The sequence below is a fragment of the Capricornis sumatraensis genome, chromosome 10 (assembly GCF_032405125.1).
Source record: "Capricornis sumatraensis isolate serow.1 chromosome 10, serow.2, whole genome shotgun sequence".
NCBI classification, from domain to species: domain Eukaryota; kingdom Metazoa; phylum Chordata; class Mammalia; order Artiodactyla; family Bovidae; genus Capricornis; species Capricornis sumatraensis.
In genome coordinates this window covers 29,268,031-29,291,505 of record NC_091078.1, presented here as the reverse complement: position 1 = coordinate 29,291,505, position 23,475 = coordinate 29,268,031, and the positions used below count along the sequence as shown (strand labels likewise).

The 23,475-nt window shown below is 39.3% G+C and overlaps 1 protein-coding gene across 1 annotated transcript in view; it reads right to left on the bottom strand.

The window, feature by feature from the left end:
• ANK3 (ankyrin 3) overlaps positions 1–23,475 on the bottom strand; it is a 375,510-nt gene that overhangs the window by 139,306 nt on the left and 212,729 nt on the right. The window contains exons 17-23 of the mRNA XM_068982038.1: positions 19,190–19,387; positions 14,355–14,453; positions 8,106–8,204; positions 7,912–8,010; positions 7,293–7,388; positions 2,729–2,801; positions 2,504–2,566 (exon numbers count right to left, since the gene is read on the bottom strand). Of these exons, the coding sequence (XP_068838139.1) occupies positions 2,504–2,566; positions 2,729–2,801; positions 7,293–7,388; positions 7,912–8,010; positions 8,106–8,204; positions 14,355–14,453; positions 19,190–19,387 (727 nt within the window). The remainder of the gene's footprint in view (positions 1–2,503; positions 2,567–2,728; positions 2,802–7,292; positions 7,389–7,911; positions 8,011–8,105; positions 8,205–14,354; positions 14,454–19,189; positions 19,388–23,475) is intronic.

Here is a 23,475-nt window from a genome sequence, read left to right as displayed (position 1 = left end):
CCTGGCAAATCTACCCGACAAATGAGTCAGATGTAAATACTGTCACTGCAGTTGTAGGGTTCCTTTTCGAATTAAACTTTCAAAATGATTTGCTGTAGGATTTGGAGTAAAATAGAAATGCTAGCGCATGCAGCAGAGAATGATCCAAGTATGTGACAAACGGCTAATGTGGTTTACTGGACCTCATGGAGGCAAAATTTAGGGACATTAGCTGACGGTAATATTAATAGGGCTTAATTAAGTATATATTATAACCTCAACAGTATTTTTATCTTCAATTATAGATTTTTAGTATCTTCTATGGACAACACAAGAGCCTTGATAGACTCTGCTTTGATCAGACTGTACCTCGAATATGGTGTCCAGCTCTGGCCACCTCCACTGGAGGTGGATACAGACAAACTGAAATGTGCACAGGAGACTGACCGTGATGGTAAGGGAATGGGGGGGGGGGGAAGTGCCAGTAATATGACTGAAGGAAACAACATTGACAAGAAACATGAAAAGTGCTTCTAAATATCAGAAGGATTTTACATGAATTGAGGCAGCTTTTGTTCTAAATAGTGCCAAACTGCTCAGAGCCTGAGTTACTGACTTAATGCCTGAATCAGTGACAGAGTGCTCCATAAAATGAAGAATGTTTAAAGCCAGTGTTGTTCACAGGAATAGGCAGACTGAGAATTGGGAAACTCACATGGAGGCATCTGGGAAAAGGATCTCCTAACAGAGGTAATTCTAGCACTAGGTGATGGTTGTTCAGATTGAATGACCTTTAACCAACCCCCTTTCAACATTAAATTCTACACATTATGAAGTCAAGAGCCATTTGCTTCCAGCAGCCCCTGGACACATGCAAGGGCTGAAAGATGGACAAAATGAGAATGAAAATTTGTTTGTTCATTTCAAGTTCCCAAGCTGATATAAATCTAAAAGAAATAATTCTCATTTCTAGTTAAACAGCTAAGTGAATTATCTTTAAGAGATGCAAAATTTCTTTTTTTTGGAAATTAGGGTTTTCCACATGTATAAGGTTGTTATATAGTCCATTCAAACTTGCCCTCTCATCAGTGCAGCTCTTTAGGGATATTCTGTTGGAAATTAGCACATTTTTAGGTCTTTGATTGTCATATTATATTTCATAACAATTTTGTTTGCAAATGTACTTTTTACGTCACATTTTGTGTGTGTATGCATTTCTGTGAGACCATCATTTTTCTTTTTGCTTCTGCACATGAGAAATTACTCTGACAATGCTGCAAAAGAAAGCATTGAAATATAATATGACAGTAAGGCATATTACTCATAGAGTCCTAAAGATGATACAAATATTATCCATTAGGGGATTAACAGAAGTAAATATATAGTTGATGGTTTACAGAAAAAGAAAAATGATGAGTAAATGCCTTTAACATTTATCAAAACAACATTTACAAACAATTAGACAAGTCCCTAAATTACCAAGTCCCTAAACTCTCAAGACATTAGCATTCCTAGGAGGGCAGGCACGATCACTAGGAAGCCCCTGGTCACCAAAAGAGCTAACGTGACTTTGGATCAGGTAGGCTTTCCCACTACTTAGGTTTCCAATGAAAACTGGACAAACCAAAGAAGGAGCCAATAATTCCAATAAAGGTAACCTAGAGGCAAACAAAGAGCAGCTGCGCTAAGACGGATCCAAAAGAAAAAAGCAACATGAGAGCTGACAAATGGAGAAGCAGAAAGACAGAACGTTGTCTGGGAGAGTCAAATGATGCAGGAGGGAAACATCAGTATATATTCTACTCTAAGTAAACATTTCAGTAAAATGCCAGCATCTGCCATCTTTATATTTATTCACTGTAAACATGTCAGTTTTCAATGAACAATAAAGACAGAATTTCATTAATGTATCTACATACCATGACCTGCTTAAATGCACTAATTTTTTAAGTGAGGCAGGAAAACGAAAAGGTTCTTTTAAGCACATGAAGAATAGGTATAATCATCTATGTTTTGTCTCTTTCATGAAATCAAGATTAAAAATTTGTATTTTGAAAGCAAGTTTTTTCAGGTTGGCTTTTCATTATGAGTTCAAGATCAAAAGTAGCTTTCACTGCAAAGCTTAGAGTACATCCTAGAATGGGCATTTAAGCCTGTCCTCATAAACCTTCACTTACTTATGAAAAAAAATTTTAGATATAAACAGATTTTCTTTTCTAGATTTTCAAATGTAAGCAATCAAAAGATCACTTTTCTATTTAATAGCAACAAATAGAAAGAAAGTAATCCTGATAAGTAGTGACAGTTGTACTTTCAAGCTGGAAAATGGGTTCAAGGGGAGGGCACTCAAAGAGACCAAAAGAAGACAGTGATATCAAATACATGTTGTTTAAATGATACATTAATTGATAATCACAAGATAAAATGAAAAGTTAGTAACTCAGGGAAGGGTTATAGTTAAAAGATAAGAAGTGGAAGATAAAGCTGGTAGTTAAATTTTATCACAATAAAAATTCACAAATACCTTCTTCAACATCTGAGATATACTCGCCATCACTGAGCATTTCAGGGGCGTTGGCTTTACGAACTGCACGATTTAAGTGAACAATGTAAGTGTGAAAAATGCATACTGTTGACACTACAACAAAACATATTCATGCTTCTAAAAATATTTTTGCAATAAATTTCCTCCAGGAAACAAATACACAGTCACTCTTTGTTACTACAAACTCAAAGGAGGTTTTCATACCTTCATCATCAGACATATCAAGAACTTCGTTCATAGTTTCTGGAACATTCATTTTGTGCTTCTCTATGACAGTCTAGTAACAAAACAAAAGCAGTCACTTTAGTATGAGGAAACAGCACATTTTACTGAGACTATTCATTTCTTCCTAAATTAATCTATAGATTTACTGTGGGATTTATGTGTGAGATTGATGAATACCCCAAAGCTCCTGCATTCAAAATAACATCATAAATATCCCTTAGTAGCACTGAGGTCCTCATCATACACATGGCAGAGAATGAATACAAGGTGAAAGAATTCTAGTGGCAAAGCACATCAGCTTAAAAGATTTAGGTCCTGAAAAAAGTTTTTTCAAAGGAAATGAGAGAGACACTGCCTCTCTTAGTCTATTGCTACACTTTTTCATGGTCTGATGAAGCTGCCACCCCACCCCACTAAAAGTCCTAGCTGAAGATAAACCAGATGAAAGGCAAGAAATACGTCTTTGTCGCTTGTGCCAAGCCAGCCACTTCTTTTGTTTTTCCTCCTATGTCTATGTTTTAATTTCTAAAACAAAATATTAAGATTTTAATACATAACTTTTACAACTATGTGTCTGCAGAAAATATTTTAGAGACAATGCATTTGCGGAATAATTTGAACATCTAAAAATCTTAAAAATTGCATATTACAGAGCAAAGGCTTTACTGAATTTTTACTTGCTCTTTGATAACTTTTACCTAGATTGTTTCTATCCAAAGGACACTGACAGTATTACTTGTTTGAAAATATGAATGACTTAATATGTTTTAGTTTTCGAATGAGTCCTCTTTTAATCTGAGCAAATGAAAGACCAGTAGTACAAGTCATGTTGAAATAAAGCATTACTTGGTATTTTTCCCAGCATATAACACTGTAATTGAACATTAAAAAAAAATGAGTATTTTGTATTAGAACAGTTTTAGATTTACACAAAAATTGTAAGGATAGTAGAGTTTTCACCCCATTTCCCTTATTATTAGCATATATTAGCATGGTACGTTTGTTACAATTAATGAGTCAATATTGATTTATTATTATTAAAGTCTATATTTTATTCAGATTTCCTTAGTTTTTGCCAAATATCCTTTCTGATCTAGCATCTCATCCAGGATACCATGTTCCCTTTAATTGTCAATCTCCTTAGGCTCCTATAGCTGTGACAGTTTCTCAGACTTTCCATATTTTTAATGACCTTGACAGTTTCAGGGTGAACTGCTCAGGTATTCTGTAGAATGTCCCTAAACTGAGATTTTCTCATGTTCTTCTCATTGATTAGACTGGGGTTGCATGTTTTTGGGGAGGAACATCACCATGGTAAAATGCCATTTTCATCCTATTACCTGAAGGATATATACCATCAGCATGATTTATCAGTGGTAGGTGATGCACTTGGTCATCAGGCTGCTGATCAGTTCTCTTCACCATAGAGTTACTGTACTTCCCTCACTCTGTACTGTTTTCTCTGGAAGAAAGTTACTGTCCTCAGATATACTTCAGCACTGGGGAATGATGTTCTACCTCCTTGATGGTGAAGCATTTTCATCAATTATTTGGAATTCTTTTGACTGAGACATTTGTATTTTCTTCTCTAGTTATTCATTTATCTGTATCAGTAAGAATGCATAGATATATGTTTTATACTTTGCATCTTACCTCAATTCTATTATATTTATTTTCCTCAAATTGTTCCAGCTTTGACCACTGGGAACTCTTTCAATGGATTCCTATGTCCCTTTAATATTAATAGATCTCATCATTTTATACATGTGTATTTATTTACTTATTTATATGGCAGTTTTGGGGGAGGAATCCTTTATGGCACTACAAGAGGTTCCAGGCTCATCTTGTATATTTCCTGCCCCAGCTCTAAATTTTTCGTCACTTCTCCAAGGAGGCCTGGTTTCCTTTATCAGAGAATGCTATTAGAAACCAACATCTGAGTGACTGAAGTGCTCTGATGGGAAATTTTAAACAATGCAATTTAAATAGCTTAATTCATATGTTTTGTATATCCAGTTCTAGTTACTCAGTTTCCTATTCAGCCATGACTTTAAACTCATTAACTAAAGTACCTGTCTCAGAATTTCCATATTAAACATGGCACTCCTATCAAAGATGTAGTCTTTTTTTTTCTTTTTTGGCCAAGCTGCACCATATATGAGGTCTTAGTTCTGTACCAGGGATAGAACCCGTGCCCCCTGGCAGTGGAAGAGCAGAGTCTTGACCACTGGACCATCAGGGAAGTCCTGATGCAGTCTAATTTTTAAGGTTGCTGAAAAATTGATGTCTGCTTATGGGGACAGTGGCTGCTGGGGCTTCCACAGCTGACTGAACAAAGACCCGCCTGTGGTGGAGGCTGCTCTGTGTTTGCTTAGTTTAGGATCATAGACCCCCACCCTGAATTGCTACAGTCCTGTCTGAGCTGGATATAACTGCAAAGGGAAGGCTGAGAAGGCGGTATCTCGGCTTGAAATAAAGCCTTGATACTGCAACTCTGGACTCAGTCTCAGGGACTTGCGTGGACTCTTATAGCCACTGTGAAAGCTTCATTTGGTGGAGGCTCATTCACTTCACCAGGCAAACTGCACCTCCTGTTAGCATGAGTCCTTTCTTTTCTCTCTGGCAGAAAATCACCTACCAAGTCAGCTAATGATGCTGTGTGAGCAATGGTATGACTACTGTGCACATTCTTTCACTAGGAACTGGAGCCCTAAAACACTTTTCTCTCAGTATGTTTCCTGAGGCTGTAACTTAACTGTCTTGGTCTGTAACTTTATCTTCTCCTAAAGCTCTTTTGACATCAAAGAAACATTTTGAACTTTCCTAATGGGCTTTCCAGGTGGTGCTAGTGGTAAAGAACCTGCCTGTAATGCAAGAGACATAAAAAAAGATGCGGGTTCGATCCCTGGATTGGGAAGATGTCCTGGAGGAGGAAATGGCAACCAACTCCAGTATTCTTGCCTGGAGAATCCCATGGACAGAGGAGCCTGGCGGGCTACAGTCCATGGGGTCACAAGAGTCAGACATGATTGAAGCGACTTAGCATGGCACAGCAATGGATGAGAAAGTCACTGACATTTAATCAAGTACGATTTCTATTTTGAACCATTATACCATTTTCAGTCCTTTAACACTGAGATAGAAGTTTCATGTATTTATTGCAGTGGCTTCAAATCTTTTAAGCATGGTGACGTCTGGCCATTGTTTAACACCTGTGCTTCTCTGCTTCCCCACTCTAGAGAGGGTTACATGGCATATCTAGAAAATTAAGGTTAATAAACATTATTATTTAAACTCTTTTCTTGAGAATTTAATAATAGATTTTAAGATAATGAAATATCAAGAGTTCTATGAAAGAATAGGTGGGAATTTATTCAAACTGTCTTGAAGTTAGAAACATGCCCTGGTTGACAACCACTGCTCTAGTTGACCAAAGCGGCTGTTTTCTCTTTAGAAGATTATAGAATTTCTCTCTTGTGATCATCAGGCTGAACTTTTAGTTTTTAAAACCTGTATACAGCCAAATAACTCAACAGGCAGGAAGCTACAGAGTCCCTCGAGCGATGTTTTGTATGCAGCCCTGTGCATCCAGACTGAAGATGTGAACTGTGCCTTCATGTGGAAGGTGGTCTTTCAGAAAAAGAAGCACAGCTGATAATTCCAAGTGCTGCAGAGTCCTACGCTGACATTTTATGGACTCAGACTGGGGCCTGTGTGTTGAGTCATGGAGTCAAGAATAACTCAAATAAGCCTCTGATATGGTGCAACACCTGGTCTTGATCCCAAAGTTACCAAATCCTGAAAGAGTTCAAAGACATCAGGTGAGGTTCAAAAGAGATGACCTGTCCTAGAGGCTGGCAGCTTGTAAAAATATATTTGATGCAATAAGGCCTCCCGGTGAAGATTTTAGTTTTAATGCAACACCTTATTGTTCTTCCTATTTAAACCCCAACAGGTGAATGGAAGAGGACCCAGCCTGGTGGGAAAAATCAATTTGGATCCTATGGCTAACGTGTCTACAACAAAAATATTTTCACCATAATGATGACAATGGATACATTGTCATTTGTGAGTTAAAAATATTTAAAGAATCAACTTAGAGTTTTCATAGTTCTTACACTGCCAAAGAAAGGCTGTTAGAAAACATTTCTAACAAGAAAAACATTTCTGCCTTCATCTCATTAAATATTTTTATATCAAATTTAACAAAGAAACACAGTGAGCTTTCTATGGAACTAAAAACTCGATAGCTTTTTGAAAGCTATAACTTTTTTAAAAGGTATTTTTAGTGTTTTTAATGAAACCTCATTTAATTAAATGATTGATTTATGACGACTGATATTTATTTAAATATCACTTCTAAATATCAGAAATGAGAGTTGTGCTTTGCTGACTGCCATCACTGAGGTAACAGCATCTGAAAACATGACTGGGTCTCTGAGTGGAGGGACAAGGTTCTTCTCCCCGCAGCCTGGGAAAACCTACAGTCCAAGAACTGGCTTGTAGGGCAAGGGGGTGGCAGGGGCCGGCATCCACTACTCACAGTTGTGGTCACGGTTTCCTCGGTCACCACCTTCAGGGTGTCCACCACTGAGATGTAGCCAAGCCTCCGGGCAATGGCCAGGGCAGTGTTCCCGTTCTGGCAAGAGGGAAACGTGGGCTAGAAATTACAAGTCATTCCACGGCTATCAGCGCCTGTGTGCTTGCACGTTTCCTCTGTACAAACACAGGGCGAGTGTCTCACTGGTCCTCTCCCACTGACACACAAAATGCTGCTTCATTAAAGATATACCTTGCACAGGAGCCGCCTAACCTGTTTCTACTCATACAGTAGAGGCTGGGTTGCTGTACATGGAATCTGAGAGTCTGTAATGTTCTCAGTAATCAAGGAAACAAACATGCGCTTCTTCTCACATATGTACTTCCTACTAGGCAGCAATGGGTTTGTAGTTTTTTAAGTGGGAAACACTGATCACGTCTCTCTCTATGGACAGCTCACCACAACACAGTTATTGTTCTTTTCCGTTCATTCTACTCAATGTGCTGCTTATGCCTACTAACGAAAGTTAAAAAGCAACCCTGATACACAGTGAAACATGTTAAGAAGACAGGACAGCCCAGCCCGGCTCACCCCCTTTCCCCAGCTGACCCTCTGCTCTTACCACAGTGAGTTCATTGGGGGAGGCATTGTTCTGAAGCAACACATTGATTATATGGGTGTGTCCCTGTTGAGCTGCTTGGTGTAATGGTGTATACCCATTCTGTAAAAGGAAGATGGAAGAAAAGACTCTTAACTCCCTTCCATACAAGATTCAGGATCAATAACTTGGTAGATACAAAGGAGAAAGGAGTTTACCTTGGTTTTGGCGTTTACTTTTGCAGAATGCTGGAGCAGGAAGTTAACAATCTTGATGTTTCCATAGTGGCAGCCTACATGTAGCGGTGTGTATCCCATCTGTAATTATATATATATATATATATATATATATATATATATTTTAAAGAAACATCTTTAGGATACTTTCAGTAAAGGATATCCTAAATAGAAGCAAAAATGTTATTCAACCTTTCTTAAGGAGGCAGAGTTTTTTCCCCCCTGTATAAAAACAAGTGTCCTTGACAATTCTCAGAGCTAGTCTAAGGTATAAATAACAATACCACCTCACATGTAAATAGTTATTAAATGTCCCCAAGTGCTCTCTCTAACATTAGCTCATTTTATTCTCATAACAACTTTTCAAGATAGGACAAAAAGATAGAGCAAAAGACAGCTTAGACAGATGTATCCAGTGGCTTCTTGTAAAGGGTCAGAAGAGTGCTCAATGGATAGACTTGGACTAGCATTTATTCAATATTCTACTCTCTAGAAGCATAAAAAGAAGGTAGAAAAATAATGAACTGGCTAAATGATCATGTAGGCAGTAATGATGATCAGAATGCATGACAGAGCTAGGAAGGACAGAAACACAGAAGCAGGAGAGGCTGGTGTGAGTGAGTTCAGGAGATCTGAGATGTATGACTTTGATCTAGGAATAGATGCTCTAGTTAAGACTCCTGTCCACATAGCTAGAGTCCCACAGCTTGAAAACCACTCATTAGACAAAGCAATGGATTGTTTCCATTGCTCCAAATTAATATCCACTGACCCCTGAGGGGCTATAAGTTCTATCTATTAAAAAAACATGGGTCTCCCTGGTGGCTCAGTGGTAAAGAATCCACCTGCCAATGCAGGAGACATGGGTTCGATACCTGAGCCAGGAAGATCCCACCTGACACAGAGCAACTAAGCCTGAGTGTCACAGCTACTGAGCTTGTGCCCTAGAGCCAGTGAGCTAGAGCTCCTGAGCCCACGCGCCACAACTACTGAAGCCCGTGTGCCCCAGAGCGCGCGCTCTGCAGTAAGAGAAGCCACTGCCATGAGAAGCCCATGCACCACCACTAGAGAGGGGCCCCCGCTTGTCACAGCTAGAGAAACACCCATGCAACAACAAAGGCTCAGTACAGCCCAAAATAAGTAAATAAACGATTATTTTAAAAGTGTGTCAGGTGTGTATACATGCGTATGTATCTACACACACACACACACACACATATTCTAGATATTTTAAAATAAGGATTTTCCATATTTTTTTCTTGGTGATCATATTGTAACAGACTCCACCACACAATTCCAGTGTCTTTAACCAACCCCTGTTTACAATGGAACTGGCAGCACCAGATCACTGAAAGGGAGAGCACGGAACTTTTATAACATTTCTAAATAGGCAAGGGTCAGGGGTCCATATTTTTAAGGGTCTGCATCTCATACGTGATAGCATTAATACATCTTTATGGTGACTCTGTGCTACAGACTGAATGTCTGTATCCCCCAAAACTTGTATGCTGAAATCTGAATCCCAGAGTAATGGTATTTAGAAATGGGGTCTTTGGGAGGTAATTAGGTCATGAGGGTGCAGCCTTCATGAATGGGATTAGTGCCCTTATAAGAAGAGACAGGAGAGATTTTGTCTCTTCTCTTTGCTCTCTGCCATCTAAGGATACAATAAGAAGATGGCTACCTGCTACCAGCATCTTGATCTTGTACTTCTCAACCTCCAGAACCCTGAGAAATCAAAGTTTGTCCAAGCTATCGTACTCTTGTTAGAGCAGCTCAAATTGACTAAGACACTCCAGCAAATGGGTTAAATTTGAATTGAAAAAGGGGTGCCCAGAACACAGCTGACTGTGGAAGGTAAAGAAACCTCTCAAAGTAGGTGTTGCCCTGAAGAACTGACTCTGGTTAGATTCTGTTCCATGAACTGAACTGTGAGGGCAGCCACACTAACCAGACCATGATGATAAGCTCACCATAACTACATATAGATGAGTCTGATTTAAACCCCTAAAGCTGCTTCATGTGTGATGCTCCCACTTTGAAGACCGGAATCCACCTGCCTGCTCTGCAGGGTTCTTCCAGGTACTGAGGAACTCAGGATGCTGCTTCAGAGTCAGAATGCCGCTTAGGGAGTGAGGTCTTCTCCTACCAGTTCTCAGTACAATTAGCTTGAGTGATTGAAGAAACATTCCCAGTGTTAGGGACAGATGACTGTTTGCAAGCCAAAAATTATAGAAAATATTTTAAGCTTTTAAGTGCTCAAAGGAATGCTTCAAGTTTTCAGTCAACAGGCCTAAGCTATGATGCAACAATTTCCAATGGCTATTTTGCTATTGTATTGATCACATTTTTAAAAGATATTGGATCATTCTAAGTATCTTAATGGACAGTTTCTCTCCCGTGTTCACTCTGCTATAAGATACTGATCTGCTTCTGTTCCACAAACACTATTTTGTTAAAAAAAAAATGAGTGCATGGCCAGGAAGATTCAGTTTGCATCCAGAGAAACCAAACTGAGGCTGCTCCATTCACTGAGGGTCACAAAATTCCCACGTTGAGTAGCACCTTGCACAAATATGCCCAGAAAAATGAGATTTGGGCAATTCCTTTCAACTAGTGGCAATATGCTTTGGAAAGGGCAACTCTTCCTTTTTTGAATAACTAAGGAACAGTCTCAGTTCAGATAACTGAGCAGTCTTTGCTTCCTTTTTTCACTGTTGCCTATATAGCCCATCATTACAAGCTGAAGGGAGTCATCTCCTTGAGGCAATATTGAAAGGTTGTATTTGTGTAGGAAGGGCAAACAGGCGCAGATGGAATATTCAGGCTAGTGCTTCTCATCCGTGGTGCCTGAGCATGAGATCTTACTAAGCAGTGGTTAGGGGTCTTCCTGTGCAACACAGTTTGAGAAAGAGGGGGCAGGAAATCCACAGTATTTTCTCACCCCCTAAACTCTGTTCTCTTGGAGTTCATCTTTGGCCTTCCTTGCACTTCCTCAGTGAACACACCCACTTACAACTACAATTGCTTCAGTATGTTTTGGGGTGGTCTAAATAAAATGCTTCCAGAGATTGTCCTTTTAAAAAGCAAAAGAAGTGGCTTCACTTTAGTTCAACAACACTGAACATTAAACCCTGTGGCCAGCAGCACAATTTCATCTGAAATGATCTGATGAACTTCAAATACAAAGTGAAGGGGAGACTTGGTGGGTCAGAGGGCCAGTGGGAAGGTTGCCCGGGTGGTTACCAGGATGTTCCGGTCTTTCCCCCACAACAGAGAAAAGCTCTTGATAATTTAATTATTATTATTTTAAAACTGAAGCCAGTGAATCAATCAGTACTACACATTTTAACTAACTGTATGCTGACTGGGGATGTCATCTTTACCAGGAAGAGTTTGGAAGTTCATGGGATGTAATCAGCTCCTTATTTACAAGGTTAAGAAACGAGTCCAAACAACCCATCTCTCTGCACTCCTGCCCTGCTCAACTATGGGACAATCACAGCCTCCCTTCTTTTCGGTGCTGTGATCTTTGCTGAGAAGAAAAAAAAAACAAGGCATTTTTTTTCAAGAGGCTGCGAGATGCTTTCTGGGTTTTTGTTTGTTTTTGCTGTACTCTGAGGCATGCAGGATCTTAGTTCCCTGAGCAGGGATTGAACCTGTGCCTCCTGCATTGGAAGTCCGGGGTCTTCACCAGACCACCAGGGAATTCCCAAGAGATGCGTTCTGAAGTGCACCACTTGTAAAGGGCAGGAAAAGGTACATGCTTCAGAAATATTATACCAAGTACAAAAATGATTACTGGCTGACCTGAGTGGGCTGCGTTAGAGGGAAACCCTGGTAGAGACCTGAGACTCTTAAACCGTGGGATCACTTGTGCAAATCAGAAGCAGAAGGTTCACGGCACCATCCCTCCTCCTGCCAATATGCCCTTGAGAATCACTGCTCTAACCCCTGACTGAGTGTTGGTGTCTACGCTGGATGTGCTGGGACAAAAAAGTAATGAGAAAGAGAACTCTGTTACTGCCTTCTAGAAGTTTTAACTTATAAAGGGACAGGGAATCAAATAAAATGGCTTAAGTCTCTGTGTATATGTGCACACTCAGTAGCTTAGTTGTGTCCAATTCTTTGACCGCATGGACTGTAGCCCAGCAGACTCCTCTGTCCATGGGATTATCCATGGACTGGGTTGCCCTTTCCTCCTCCAGGGGATCTTCACAACACTTTTCTCCTGAGTCTCCTGCACTGGCAGGAGGATATTTTATCACTGAGCCACCTGGGAAGCCATGTGTATATGTGTATATAAATAAAGCAACACAGGGTGAATCTACTTACTGTGAAGTTGTAAATTTCTAAAGTAAAGATACCTTTTCTGATGAAAGTATACAAGAAAAATGAATATAAGCTAAATTCAGTCTGACTTTTTCAGATTTAAATGCTTACATTTTCTGAAAAGTAACAAGAAAGCATCCAGTCACCGCTGTCGCCTTCATTGGTTTCTTTGTTAAATAATCAGTTATCTAGGAAGGCATTCAGGGCTAAAGATAAGGGAGGGGGGTTTAGAATGACAAGTTTGGAAGGCAAACAGAGTGGAGACAGAGATGGGCAGATAGGTTACCAAAGAGGCCAAGGAGCCATCAAGGGCACGAGGCATTCAGAAATTGGAGTGTGGGGAGCTGCCTAGGTCACATCTAGGACTACCTTGAGAAGAGATCAATATATTTGCTTTACTATTTTAACACAGAATTTCAAAAGCATAAAGGACCTTGCCTGGTCATATCTCTTTTGGGCAGCTTCTTTCTAAAAGAACTAAATATAACTTGCAAAGATGTTCTAAACACACATGCTCTGTGTTTGCCTTAAGATTTCAATTCTTGGATAATCAGGTTCCATTTGCACTGTATATTTTAGTACATATGGTCTCTTAGTCACTAGGCTTTGCATTTGTATGTAGCCATGTTTCTGTCCATTTTCTTAATCTTAAATATATATGTTAAGTGAAGATGGCAATTTTTTCTTGTATAGTTCCTATATTTTCTTGTGCTGATGCAGCTGTCGATTTTTCAACTTTGCTGTTAAATGCAATACTTTGTAAGCATGGACAAAATTACTGGAAGCAGTATTGTAATAATGGTTTATCTTTTAGAAGGCACAGTCTAAATCAAAACCCTAAACTCAAGGCTGTAAGTGTGAATTTAATTCATACATGAGATTTATTTAAATATAAGAGTAGGAAAACTGCACCTGTTGATCCTGAAGATAATGTTCTACTTCTGACAGAAATAATATCTCAGCAAAAGTTTCATGTATATGAATGGAATAAAATTCCATTGTTGGAGAAAGAGAAGGTGTGGGTGGAGAAGTCACAGCCGTAGCGAGAACACAGCGTAAAGGGCGTAGGCTACTCAGGGCTGTGCCCTGTGCTTGTCCCATAAATCCAGACTGACCCTGACATCTGCAATACTTTTCCACCGGCTTAATTCCCAGTGATCCTTCTATATTACCAATATCTTCAATAGCTGTTCACACACCTCAGAATCAATCTATATTATACCCCCAAATATTCACATTCACAATACAATACTTAACAAGTATTCAAGTTTGTGTCAAATATGTGACACTCAGAAAGAAAAAAAGAAGAGTTACATTTTGAAATAGGTAAAACAGGTTTGATATGAAGAGTAACAAACTTAAGCACTGAAAAAAAAAAAAGATGAGAGAAGGATTAATATCAAGTCCTATCTTTGATGATGACACGAAATATCCACTCATCTTCTATGAGTCTGAAATTGTGGCGTTTTCTGAGATGAATGAGAGATTTGTTTTTGAAAAGATAACTATTTTGGCTGAGAGAGATGGGGTTTGCTAGCAATCAGACACACCATAAAGAATTTAGCAAGTGAGTAGTAATCGAGTAAAACTTAATGTAACCTCATCCATAGACTATGCCTGAACAAAGTAAGAGGTCATCAATTACTGACTGACAAATTTTTCTAAATGCATTTTTAAATTCAGTCATAAAAACTAAGAAAGGTATAAGCTTTCACACTCTGACCTTGAAGGGCTGATACGCTGTAACAAAGGTCAATAAACTGTGTTAACACAGGAGGCATCAACATATAGCTACATATTCAGGCCATGAAAGGTGAAAGTGCACAGGATGCCACAAGCAGTGCCTTGGGTTGCCCCTTGTGCAGACATGCTCTGGATGGGCACGATCTTTTTGTGTACCTTTGTCTGGGCATCCACATGTGCCCCCTGGTTTACAAGGACTTCGGCCACATTCACTCTGTCTTCTTGAGCAGCCAAATGGAGTGGGGCCAGGCCACTCTGCAAAATATCAAAGTGGTCATCTTACATGAGGGATGGATGACGTACAAGCATATCAGAGAAACAATTTATGACTTCAAGAAGAGTGAACCTAGAATTTTTATGTTAAAAAAATGTTATAGAGTAAGTTTGTATATTAGCATGTGACAACACTGTTATTGCAGGCTTACTGAAAAATTTCAAACATCCTCAAAAGTGGAGGGAATAGCCTGAACCTTGTGTACTGATCACAGACGCAGCACTTATCAAGTTTCTCCTCTCCTTGCTTCATCCAACTCTACTTCCTGTATGTTCTTTTCTTTGCAGAAGTATTTTAAAGCAAATTCCAGACATTATATCATTTTCCTCTTATGTATTTCGGTGTTCACTTTTTTTTAAAAATAGAGACTTTTAAAACTCAAATTATGCAAGAGTTTTAATGCATTACTAGTGATATTAGCTTTAGCAAAAATTAAAATAAAAATTGTTTATAAACTGTTACTGACACATGATGATAACATTTTCTCCATTAAATATTAAAATACAAGGCTGGAAAACATTTTCTGTATGTTGCTTCTGGGTAGGAAAGATGGTCTGTGAAAGGTAATATGAAGTCTATTTCATGAGAATTTAATGTGTAATATGAAGTCTGTCTCATGATAATTTCAAGATCATTTTATGAGACTGGGTATTTGAAAGGGACTCTACCACAGAATGGACAGGCTACGTGGTTATTCCAATGGCCAAGAAAAAAAGCACTAAGACTGTACTCTGGCTTAGAAATCTTCTGTAGCTGCCTTTTTTCATAAATAATATTTAAGAGAAAGTAAGCTGGTGTAAGTGCTTCCAGATTCTTTTCTTTCATCCATCATGAACACAGAAGTTACTGTCTTTTGTTTTTTTTCTTAAAATACCTAACCAGACAAGATCTGCTGGCACATGTTTTAAATATAAAATTTAAAAAATTATTTGATCGCGCCTCGTAGCATGTGGGATCTTGGTTTCCCAACTAGGGATCAAACCTGTGGCCACTGCAGTGGAAGCTCAGAGTCTTAACCACTGGAACTCCAGGGAACTGCTAGAGGTTAATGCTTTAAGTCCTGGAGGCCTTCTTCCTCCTCCGCCAGCATCTGTGCAGCAAGACCATCAGCCTGTCCCACTTGTCAGGGGAAAGGAGAGAGCCACATGCAGCATCAGGAAGAGCACACGGCACGATTTATTTAAGGGCTGCTATTCTATCAAACACGTGGCAGGACTCAGGAAGAGTCACTCACTCCAGGCTTTCTGAGTCTGTTTACAGACTTTCGGAAGAAGCTCACCCAAATTGAATACAGAGGAAACAGAAAAAGGAGGAGTGGTGCCTTCACTTGAAATCCAAGAAAAATAAGCCTGGGGCCAAAACTGGCACCACCCAAACACTGACATAATCAGAGAACAATGTTCCACGTTCCACTTTAGAGGCAACAGATATTTTCAGCCATAACATTTTGTCAAAGTGTCACAATCCCCCCTTCTAAGTGTGAGACTTTCTCAAGCTTCTGGAGAACTTTGCTGAGTGGTTTTCAGCATGGTTGGGGAAGGTACTGTGGCCTGTGCTCTCCTCTCTCCTGTTTCCCCAGGTACGTTCATGCTGCCCAACAGCCCTGTTTGAGTTCAGAAGTTATCTGTTAATCTTTTATAGAGTTTTGACCACAGCTCATTTTTTAAATGGCATTTGTTAAAAATAATACATTTTATTTTAAATAAAATAAACTTGGGATAGCAATAGCTTCATTTCATAGTCTATTAGCTGTGTAAAGAAGTACAGCTACTTGTGGTCTTCAAAATTCATGTGGGAAAACGTCAAAAGCAAAACAGAATCCAATTAAACAGTAGCACTTCAGCAGGAACTTAGGTTCGTGGTTCCTTTTTCTTAAAATCTGAGAACTGCTGGTGAATAGTAAGAAAAGAAATAAGTGAAAACAATTGAGTGTTTAGTTCAATGTAACTTTTCACAAAAGCGAAATCTTTTAATATTCATATTTTTAAAGATTTTTTTTGACATGCACCATTTTTAAGGTCTTTATTGAATTTGTTACACTATTGCTTCTGTTTTATGTTTGAGTTTTTCACTCACGAGGCATGTGGGATCTTAGGGCCCCTGCTAAGTTGCTTCAGTTGTGTCCGACCTCTGTGCGACCCCATAGACAGCAGCCCACCAGGCTCCCTCGTCCCTGGGATTCTCCAGGCAAGAACACTGGAGTGGGTTGCCATGTCCTTCTCCAGTGCATGAAAGTGAAAAGTCAAAGTGAAGTCGCTCAGTCGTGTCCGACTCTTCGTGACCCCATAGACTGCAGCCCACCAGGCTCCTCTGTCCATGGGATTTTCCAGGTGCCCAGGCATCACACCTGGACCCCCTGCAGTGAAAAGCAAAGTCTCAACCAATGGACTGCCAGAGAAGTTCCTCAATATTCCTTGTTTAGCAAGGAAATAAAGTCTAATGTGAAACGGGGAGGTAGGATGAGGAGGGCGGGGTGGAGGGACAATAACTGATGTCTAAAACTTTGGAAACTCAAGAAAAACAGACAGAATTCTTCTTGAGTAACAGAATTCTACTGATTCTCTACTTTCACACCATAACTTATACTTGATACAGAAAACGATGAGAAAGGAAGCAAAGACTTACAAATACTTTTGTATTAGACAATTTCTAGGAATTGTGAAGTTCTTAAAAGTTCTGTAAGTACCATGTGCTGAAGGAAACCCAGAAACTTTCCTTGGTGGTATATTGCTTAGGTAGAGTTTATTCAGGAAGGCGGTTGGACACTTCCAGGCTTCCTTGGTTTGTTGTCTTTCGGTCCTGAGAATTCCCTTGCTAATGTTCAGTCTACTGAAGTAGACACTGAGGAATTCTTTCTAAAGTATTCTCAGTCTAAATTTTTTAAAATAAAAATGGTTTTAAGGTGAATTCAATGCTATATATATATAACAACTAGTTGGCGAAAGGAATTTAAAAAGAAAAAAAAAGTTAGTTACACTATACATTGGTGTCAAACCTATGGAAAATGTTCACTTGTTAACTAATTGTTCAGGCCTATATTGTCTCTGGGAGAGGTAATAAGAGGGCTTCTAAGAAAACATATACTAACGGAAGCCAGAAGGCATGTCAATCTGAGAACGCCACGTCCTCCATCTCACTAAGACAAGTAGAATTTTGTAACAAACTATTATAAATCTGGTTTGTACATTAGTATATGAACCTTAGAAATTCAACAGTTTAAACAAACCCTGATTATAATGACTATTTGAAATTGCTTTGTGATTCCCATTAATGCTGGGACACATATCCCAAAAGAAATGTTTAAAAAGAAAGATATAAGAAGAGAAAATCAGTAAACCAGGAGAAAAAGAAAAAAAAAGAAAACTTGTTTGTTCTGCAATAATCACAAAGTATTTTCAAGATATGAAAAGTGAGAAAAGGTTTCCATTTACTTACATATGTCTTTTCATTTATAGAATTGGTTAAATCGCCTTGGTGATTAAGATTAATGCATAACCTTTCCCCCAAACTGTAAAAAGTCTAAAATTAAGATAATTATTCTTTTTCTACTTGGAAAAAGGTACTAAACATTATCTCAGTTCACCTTCATGACATTTCTAGGAAGTAAATATTGTGGGCATTGTTTATTAGAGGATAGAACTAAGGCTTGGAGAGGTCACATGACTTGTCCAATCAAGTTATACATCAAGCAGAAGTCAGATTTAGGATTTATACCCAGGAGACTCAAAGCCTCCACGATTACAAAGTATAGGCCACATATATTAAATATTAAAACTCCTAAAGACTCGTTGCCGTAAAACTACTGTTATCTTGAAACTCTCCTCCAATATCTGAGCTATGGCTGAGAAATGTCACAGCTGTGCTGTCACCATGCTGTAAAGGAGAAGCTAAATGTCAGGGAGTTTGGATTATCAGGTATTTGGGGGTACTCTTGCAGATTTCTGTTTTATCTGAAGACTTAGGAGCATGGGTCTGGAATTCTGGGTAAATCTCAGACTCAGGTAATAAGCAGGTCAACAAAACCAAATTCTCTGATAACACAGTGAGAGGCTGTAACCTCATTCCTGCTAATTGTGGGCTGGACTTTTCACAAACCTTTTTACTAACCAAGGAGAGTCAAATGCAAGGGTAGGGGAGTCTAAAGACTTTGAGGAACAGAGACTTAAAGGGTTGACTGGAACTGCCAATTTACCTACAAAGACTAACTTTTTGATCTACTGAATAAAAGAGCTACTCTAAATTTCTGTTACTAAAATGAACTTTCTGAAGGCAGACCTGCTCCTAATTTCTCTTTTTAACCTAAGACTTAAAACTAGGACAAGCAAGGAGTTTCACCTCAAATGTTTCACCTTATGACTTGTAATTTACAACTTATAGCCTCTTATTTACTGTATTCTGGTGAGGTCACAATGTTGCCCTTTGACTTAATATTATAACAAAACTTCACATTATTAGAAAAATTTTATGGACCTCATTTTTATGGCTATAGCATATATACTCACCTATATCACTTGGCAATTACTGACTTACCATTCTCTTATTGTTTAAAGACATTCTTTCAAGTTTTCCTATGATAAATAACATTTTGGTAAATATCTTTGTGCATACTACACTTTCCACATTCTATTTGACTTGAATTCTTCATGATTTCTTAGTGATCTTTCTGGAGGTGAGGTTTCATTGCATGGTATGCTTTGCAGAGGAAAAAAAAGGTTACCTTATTGCTCAAGTTCACATTAGCATTTCTGGTGAGGAGCAGTGACACCATGTCCACGTGTCCTTCCTGAGCTGCAAGATGGACAGAAGCAATTCCTTGCCGGGTAACTGCATTTGCATCAGCACCATATTCCAGCAGAGTTGTCGCTATGTCCATCTGGTTCTTTTTGGCAGCGATGTGCAGTGGTGTATAACCATTCTGTCAACACAAACCACTTGGTCACATGTCCAATCACGAGATAAAAATGTGTGCATTGCATTTTCAAATAGTATGTTTCCCTTTCTAATGATTTTCTTTGATCGTTTAAAAAATCATGATCGAGTAAGCCAACACTGAGAAATCAAGAAGGGTTATTAATGTCGTTCCCTTGGGTTGCCCGCATATCTAAATAGGGAAAGCATTCTACAGACAGTTTAGTTCAAGAGTCAGAGAACCAGTGGTTTTATAAGTGGGAGATGGCAATCCCTCACATGGGCAGTATGTAGCTGCTCAGTAATTATTTGCCTTATGTATCAATGACAGAAAAACCCAACTAGAAAACAAATGGTGCCCCTGTAGCCGGGGTCATTATCCTACCTTTAAAATCCCTTCAATAGTCTATTGCTTACAAGTTGAAATGTTTTATTTTTATAGGAGACAAGATACTATAGTCTACTCCCATTTGCCCCGCTGATGGCCTCCTTTATGAAACTCCAGTTTCTACGTCATGCTTTAAATGTTTTGGTCCCCAAAACAACATATGGCTCTTGGTTCTGTCTTGCTTTATCCTACAAAGGATTCTTTTCTCCACACAACATGCCCTTGGGGCCAATATCATTCAGTTGAAGGTTCAGCTCAAGGGTCACACCCCCATGAAGTGTTTTACCTTCCCTTCACCTCTTACACCTGCCCCCACTTGACTGACTCCAGTCTAAATCCTGGATATATTTAGTGGCACTCTTCTTCATGCATCTGTCTCCTTCTACTAAAATGCAAAGTTGTTGAGAGCAAATGTTATTCCAAACTTGTCTTTGTATCTCCACTGCCTGGTGGTGACTGGCAAATCCTTTGACTTGAGTGAAGTTTATCAGAGCTTTCAAAACACCCTGGGCTCCTTCTCTTGGTTGATCCCTGATGCTCAGAGGGGGAAGGAACCAAAATTCCTTTGCCAAATTGTTCATAAGCTGCCTCAACAGCCCTCAGAGTCCTCTGTCCTAATAAAGAAAGGTCCCCAGCCTATGGAATGCTCCTGCCTCTCAGTCATTGAAGAGAGACAGATTACATTTTGACACAGGCCTGAATCTGATTATATAAAACATGCCAATGTAAAATTAGAATTTTTTTTTTTTGGTTTGGACAAGAGGATTTAGAGAAAGAAAACAAGGGGAAAAAAAAAAGAGTAATTGGAACTTATACAATACAAAGAGAATTTCTATTTGAGAATATGATCCAAACCTGGCCAACAGATCAGTTACAATCTTTCCAAGCCACATGGACGGTTCAGAAACAACTCAGAGGGCAGTGGGAGCTGCTGGATCACTTTTTGGCTAGTCTACTATAATTAACCCTCACATTTATGTCATTGGTTTCTTCTAGTGTGACAGCATTTTTCACTTGACAAACATTCTTTCAATAATCAACTGCAGAAGATCTAGGCTGTTGGATATCAACCTATGTCAACTGGGAAGTGGAAATGCCACTTCCAGACTCTTCTGAAACCAGCCTCTGCCAAGCGGGATGGATGGGTCAGGGTAGAAGATCTTATATCCCTATTTTTAGTTTTGACCTGCTGCCATCTGGAAACTCCAGCTGACCTGAGAAGCATTTGGCCTTCTGCTCAGACACACCCTAAAGAGATCGTCTTCAGAGCCAAACGCAGAGCTCTGAATTGAGCCCAACTCTACACTGAGTGACAGGGAGGGGTGAGCTGTTTTACTATCCTCCCAGGGACGGCAGAGCCTGGTGGGCTGCCGTCTATGGGGTCGCACAGAATTGGACACAACTGACGTGACTTAGCAGCAGCAGCTATCCCTGAAGAAAAGGTAAGATTTGCAAAGCAGTGCTAGGAAACTTGATTAGTCAAGACTCTAACAGCAGCTACCTAGAGTGGTAAGCACAGATAAAGTCAGAGTCCAGCTTCCAACCATGCATTTTATTTCTTTTTGTTTTTGCTACTGACATAACCTTCAAGTTCAGTAACTGCTTCACCTCTACTGGCGATTGTGACAATCCTCTTGATTACTTTTAACTCCACCAAAAAAAAAAAAAAAAATCATACGCTCTTAAATAAAACAGAGAGGCTCTGGTGTCTCTGTAATATACACCAATTCTAGACAAGTTATTCATTATTACTGAGGGGTTTATCCTGAGCTCCTTATCGGAGATACAAACAAAAGTATAAAGCAAGGGAAAAACAATTCAGGGTATTATTTTAGAATGGATAGTTCATCTCAGAAAGACTTAAGAAATATTTCAAATGATAAATGAGTAATTAATCTTGGGATCTATAATAAAAATTTCTAAATTCCTTAAGCTCTTTCTAATTTCTAGAACCAAAGGATTCTTATTTGCCATACCAAAGGAGACAAATACATTTATCAGAAAAGATATGGAACAGTGGGAGATTGAACTAAAGAATAATCTTAATACTTTTTCCTTCTCGATGCAGAGGACAAAGTGCATGCCATGTGTCCTTTTGCATTTCATGATAAAAACAAGAGCAAATGTAAATATAAATTATAAGCGAAGTAACATATTTAGCATTGCTGCTGCGTAGTCACTTCAGTCATGATGGACTCTTTGCAACTCCATGGACTCTGTCCATGAGGATTTTCCAGGCATGCGTACTAGAGTGGGTTTAGCACTATACTTTATCTATCCCTCTCAAATTTTCACAACCTCTACTGATCCATGTCAGTAGTTATACTGCACATTTTATGAAAGAGAAATCTCACCAATAGTAAGTTACAGCTCACTAGACCTTCCACAATCTGTGTCCAGGTTACACCTGAACTCAACCCAACCCTCTTTCCAGCACAACGTCCTGCCTCAGGAAATAGATCTGGATAAAATGGATTAGAGGAAGCAAACTAGTTTTTCAGCAACCCCGTTTGTCCTCCATTACCTAAAGTCACATTGTGTTTCCAGGACATGTATGACTAAGAAAATATGTCAGCAATTCTACAAAAGAAAGGGCAAAAAGAACACATCATATTCTCTGAAAACCAAGGATGTAAGCTGTGGAAGTTTCATGGAAGTCACCACTGTCATATCCATCTGCATGACTGGCTCTGATGAGTTTTGTCCCTCCCTCCTCAGCAATGCTTAAATTCAGAAATGCTGTAGCCTCCCGAATGGAGGCTATTTACCTCCCCTATATCCACTCTCCCTCCTTCCTTAATAAAATAACCTTTGCTGTGCATCCAGCTGAAAACTACATTTCCCAGCTTCCCTTGCAGAAAGAAGTAGCCAATGAAACGTAAGGAGAAATGTGGAGCTACTGAGAATGCCCTGTTATCTGTCTTTATGGCCTTTTGCTTGAAAAGGGGACCTGGCAGCACAAGTGGCAATATCTGGAAGACAGACCAAAAAAAAGAATCAAACTAAAGAATCTTCAACCCTCTGAAAACTCTGAACCAGCATCAATAATTGCCTCCCTCCAGACTGTATATGACAAAAGAAAAGTAGAACCTCATCAGTTTAAACCACTGTAGCTAGGTCTTTTTTCCTAGCAAGTGAACCAAATCCTAACTGATAGAACTAGCTTTTACTCAGGATCAAAGTCTAGAAAAACCTTCAGAACAGGATCACTGTCTCAGAAAGTAGGGATGGTTGGACAAGCAAAAGAGATGGCATTTCAGAGGCTCTCATGGCTATGGGAAAGAGAATGAATGTCCTATTGGGAAAGCCTGTGCTCAGTTGACTATAAAAGATATGCCTAAGGCTAAAGGACTGTTGCTGTTGCTGCTAAGTCGCTTCAGTAGTGTCTGACTCTCTGCGACCCCATTGATGGCAGCCCACCAGGCTCCCCCGTCCCTAGGATTTTCCAGGCAAGAACACTGGAGTGGGTTGCCATTTCCTTCTCCAATGCATGAAAGTGAAAAGTGAAAGTGAAATTGCCTAGTTGTGTCTGACTCTTAGCGGCCCCATGGACTGCAGCCCATCAGGCTCCTCCACCCATGGGATCTTCCAGGCAAGAGTACTGGAGTGGGGTGCCATTGCCTTTTCCGAAAGGGCTGTTAGAAGGAATTAAAGAACTGTTTTTCTACTCTTCGTTAAAGATATTGTGCAGATAGGGAAACATGAAG